The sequence below is a fragment of the Corvus brachyrhynchos genome, unplaced genomic scaffold, assembly GCF_000691975.1.
Source record: "Corvus brachyrhynchos isolate BGI_N302 unplaced genomic scaffold, ASM69197v1 scaffold200, whole genome shotgun sequence".
NCBI lineage: Eukaryota > Metazoa > Chordata > Aves > Passeriformes > Corvidae > Corvus > Corvus brachyrhynchos.
Genome location: NW_008236184.1, coordinates 27,430 through 32,577, shown reverse-complemented (window position 1 = coordinate 32,577; position 5,148 = coordinate 27,430). Strand labels below are relative to the sequence as shown.

Sequence of the window (5,148 nt, the reverse complement as noted above, 5' to 3'; positions counted from 1 at the left end):
CTATCCAGGCTGGGCATTGCCAGAGCCAAGAACACTGGCACAGCTCTGCAGACACATCAGACACCTCCTGCATCAGTGAGGATTCACGAGCTCTGGTTGAGCTGAATGCAGCTCCTCCTCATCCCACCCAGTTCTCCTGTGCACTTGGGCAGGTGTGGGACCCATGGCCAGGCCATGCAGAGCTGCAGCAGAGTCCTGCATACCCCAGCAAATCCCCACAGGCTCCAAATGGCTCCGTAGGAATCAGCCAAGAACCAGGCCCAGCCCTGAGTCACAGCTAACAATGGCCAGAGGACCCAGGCTGATCCAACCAGCCAGCCAGGTCTCCAACAGACCACACTGGCAAACACAGAGTGCACAAGCTGCAGTGTCTGTGCTACCTCCATGTTTCCATTAGCCTGGAGAGCAGCTTTCTCCCTCCAGCACGCAGAGGGAGTAAAAAGTCCAGAATATGGAATATACTGTGAATAGCAAAACCATTAGAGAGAAGCATAAAGTGGTTTACAGCCTTCTACAAACCCTCTGAAAAGGCAAGTTAAACAAGCCCAAATGCAATTTTCAGATTCTTCTTGATATAATTCATGAACTACTGAAGTGGATTAAAGAATTTTTGACAACACACTCAGACTGGATTCAACATTTATATTAGAAAGTAACATAAATATTTGATGGACTTTGACTTAAATAAAACCCTAAGAAATTATGATGCCCTCTTTCATCACGGGTCTTTCAGCCTTCTCTCTGACAACTGCTTGGTACCAGCAGCAAGACCATCTTTAAGCAAGCTGAACCCTCCAATTACTCAGCAGAGGGTTACTTTTATCAAGTATCAAAGATTAGAAGTAGAAAGAACATTCTGTGGTAAACAATATGAAGTATAAAAGATCACTGACCCTAGGAATCTCCCAAACCCTTGAAAACTGGTATCTGACACAGAAATGTATCATGTCATGTTTCAAATAGAGGTACAAGTTACACTCCCTTGATTCTTATGAACAGATGCTTCAGGGCCTTATCAGCCAATGGGAATTCCAAGTTCTTTTGGACCATGGCTGTTTGAACTGAACACAGTTCAGCTAAAATAGCTTAGATAAAAATAAACATGGGATCATATTTACTGTCTAATGAAGAGGAATGATAATAATTAGTTTTTAACTACAAAATAATAATTAAAACCAAAACCAAAACCAACCCTCCCTGCCCCAGAAAACCTGAACACCCCAAAAGAAAAAAAACCAACCCACACCACACAGATCAAAAACTTATGGATACTCAAAGCCAGGGCTGAACACTAACATTCTGCCTTTACACTTTCAGCTTGTTTCATGTTCTACCTGTCAGATTCTGCAAAATCCCTTTAGAGGATGGCCCAGGTAAAGGAATTGCTCAAGAGCTGAATTTCCAACAAATGCATTTCCCCTCACAGACATGCCAATTGTCTGAATGTGGCACCCTGAGGTTGCTCACTGTACATCCTCCCCTGCCTGCACCAGCCAGCACCTTGGTTAGAGGTATGGACTGCACAGCACACCCAGCACAACAAATGAGTGTGGTTGCTCAAGCAACCTCCAAGTAAAAAAAAAATCTTGTTTTGGAACTTATTTCAAAACACAACAATCTTATAAATGCATGGCCTTGCATGTTTCATTAATACAAATTAAGAACTGAAATTATAGAAACTACATTAACATTCAATTGATTTCAAGAAAAACATAATAATCCCATATCCTATAAAGAATAAATAATTTATTTGACTTCCATGGTAGTAAGGTACCTCCACAACAAATCCTACGGTGTAATTTTTGTTAATATTAACTTTCCCACATCCCACTCTGAAAAATACTTTGAAGTATTTTTCACTACACTGAATGTTCTTAAAAACCTTTCAAAGCTGATCCACAAAGCAGTATCTAGCTTCATGTATGTTCCAGCTAGTCCAGATTTCTGAACTGGGATGGGAGAGGACAGGGGGAGGACAAACAGGCAAGGCTGCAGTAAGCAGTTCTGGGTTTGGACTGAAGACAGACTACTTCCCCATTTAAAACATTAATGACAGCATCTGTACTCAAGCACTAGCAAAATAATCCAATTTCTGTGCTCCAGTATAAAGCACATCACTGCATGCACATTGCCTGCTTCAAAAAAAAAAAGAGTTTAAAAAAAGCCATAGGACACATATGTTAGTCATCAACATGAAACCAGGGCCTTACAGAATCCTATAACTCTAGGGGAAACTCTTGGAGTACTTGAGTAAAAAGAAGAAACAACCATCAATCATTCTGGCTATTTGCATTTTCCCCAGAAGAAATCCCTGCTTAAATACTTCAGTTGATGATAAGTCATCACTGTGATTTGTCCTAGAAAATGAGATACTCTAGATGCAGCTCCAATTCTACATAACGCAGTTTAACTGCAGGCTGCCCCTGAAAGGGACAGGCCTACTCTACCCATGCATTTCATGTTGACATTCCTTGTCCTGGATATAACAACAATAATAATTTAAATTTTAAAAACCAACCAAAACAAACAAACAAACCAAACATCCAAAAAACACACAAAGAGGTTCAGCTTGCTCATCCAGAAAGCCCCCAATGCCTTACAGGAAAGGAAAACACCAGATGAGTGACTAAATGACTGGATGTGATGCAAAACAGGTGTAGAGGGAACAGTATCTGCACATGCTGCAGTGACAGCAGGCTCGTTTCACACTGTACCCAAGCTCTGAGGGAAGTAGCACAAACAAGAACGAACAGATTCTGTGGCCAAGTTACATATTAGAGTTGATGTGATCCAACACTGCTGCCAAGAGGCCAGGCCTGTCTGCTGCTTTACTCTGCCTTCCTGTATTTAGTCACTGTGCCTTGTTCCCTCTTGTCCACCAGCTGTGCAAGTCACCTGATTGCACACTGAACATATTCCACTCATTAATGTAGCAGAAATGAAAAAAAGTCCTCCTTTCTGGCTAACATTTGAACTCAACCTACTCAGCACAGGGTCAGTTAAACACAACACAAAAAGGAAGCTTGTGCAGCAGAAAACACGAGGCTGAAGGCAGAAAGAGAAAGGGCTGAAAGAGCCAAAGTCTGTTCGCCTTTGCAACACTTACATTTTTGCCCACCAATACGTGTGCTCTGGAGCATACGGTTTGACAAGCTGCTACCCAGACTGGCCCCTGCCATAAAGGTGTTCTCAAACCATCCCACTTGGCATTCCCAACAATTCTCTTGGGCTAATCCTGGCACCCACCTGTCCCTACAATAAACAACTTCTGGAAACTACACTGGCCAAAAACTAACCTGGAGAAAGGGCTGATTGTTGCTGCCTGCAGGCCCTGCATTAGCACGTGGCAGGGCCAGCCCTGCACCAGCTCAGGGGAGGAGCTGGGCTCTGCTTTCAGCAGGGACTGCCTGCAGTGGCTGAATGGCCCAGCTGAGCCCCCAGCAAACACATGTGAGGCCAGCTGTGTGGAGCAAGCAGCCACAAGCAGCACATTCTCTCAAAAGAGAGCAGCAAACTGGGTTAGAGGACAACACTGCAGCAGGACCTGAACCTGGGGAGGGGACAAGGTGTGACAACAACAGCTCAACACCGCTGGGTTTCCAGTGGGAGCAAAGAGTCATCAACCAAATGTGACATCTGTTGATGAAATATGTCTGACCTCAAGACTCTGCCTAAACCCAAGAGAGCCAATTGATGCCTAACTTGGCACAGAACTGGATTTTACTCAGTCTTATTTATGGATAACAAATCAGCAAGGAATCCATTTCTGTAAGGACTCAGGACCAAACAATTCACAAGTGCCTATGCAATGTAGTAAAAAAATGCAGAATAACTGCATAATGCACGGAACATTTTTACAACTCTGTCACTAGTCTAGAATTACGTTTTCCTTGCCTAAATGTATTTCAGAGACTGAATTTCACATATGTAGTATCAGTGCAAACTGTCTTCCAGTTTTGAAAGGCAGGACATTTTTATCACAGTCAGATAGATCCACCACACCATACCTTTTCAGGAACAAAGTACGGTCATTCAGAATGCAAAATATACCTGATCCCATTAAAAACTGGAGTTTACATCTCAGGGTATTTACCATCCTAAATTTTTAAGATATTGCAGCCACTGAAAGACAACTTACCTAATCTAAGCTGTACTTAATGAAATCTAATCATAAGATTACTCCATTTCTAGAAATCTGTTTTTAAGAAATCAACAAATTTTGTAAACGATATAAAATCACATGTATGGTTAATAATTGTAGCATATGCAAAGTTCACATAGAGTTACTTGATTAACAGATGTGAAAAAAGCTCTCTTAAGACTGTTCTCTATCCCCGTGCAACACACTGTACTGATGAACTGACACTGAAGAGAGCCATGCCTTCTGTTCTCACTCAAATTTCCAACGTACCAGGGTTGTCTTTGGCAACAAGACCTTTGGAAAAGTCACTTGGTGTGGGAGAAGTCCGGCTGTCCCTTTTTGCTGCGTCGAGGTTGTTGCAATATTCCCACCTTTTCTGCTGCAACTCCTGAAGCCAATAGGTCATGTCCTGACGAGTTGCAGCCTACAGGACACAGAAGCAGAGCATTGATGAGACCTCTGCATATCCTTGGTACATGAGCACAATAATTCCAAGTGCAATAATAAACCCAACACAGATAATCAGCAGATCACCAAGGTATCATCATCACTCAAAATCAGTATGATTGAAAAGAAATAACCACAATGCATCACATGCACCTTATGCTCACATGCACCTCCATGATTCTCATGCCAGAATTTTCCAATAGTCTCATACATTCTTTTTCTTCAGTCTTACACTCAAACATTAGAAAATGCAGCAGCATCTTATATTTTACACACAAAGCACTGTTTGAACATACAACTACAAATCTATGTTATGGGAAAAAATTCCCATACACATTCAGGAAGATGCCCATTTTCCTCTAACTTGCTTTCTTGCCAGCAGAAACCAACAAATGAATAATGCATTGCAATGTCTCTTACTTTAATGACTAAATCCACATAGTGTATTTCCTGATCCCATGAGCTAACTAGATTCTATAGAAAAACTGTATTTAAAACAAACACCCTCCCCCCACCCCACCCCCCCCACACCCACCCTTAATGCTTAATCTACACGACCA

The 5,148-nt window shown here is 42.1% G+C and overlaps 1 protein-coding gene across 9 annotated transcripts in view; it reads right to left on the bottom strand.

Annotated features, from left to right (window-relative positions):
* TBC1D2B (TBC1 domain family member 2B) overlaps positions 1 to 5,053 on the bottom strand; it is a 35,597-nt gene extending 30,544 nt beyond the window's left edge. For 6 of the 9 annotated variants that reach the window (XR_001862913.1, XM_017737161.1, XM_008636704.2 and 3 more), the window contains exon 1: positions 4,412 to 5,052. Coding sequence is in view for 7 of the 9 variants with exons in the window: in XM_017737161.1 (XP_017592650.1) it covers positions 4,412 to 4,547 (136 nt within the window). In the remaining 2 variants the exon portion in view is untranslated. Of the gene's footprint in view, positions 1 to 4,411 lie in introns of all 9 variants that reach the window. The other 3 variants (XM_017737178.1, XM_017737180.1, XM_017737185.1) reach the window with 2 other exon arrangements.
* Positions 5,054 to 5,148: the final 95 nt, after the last annotated feature.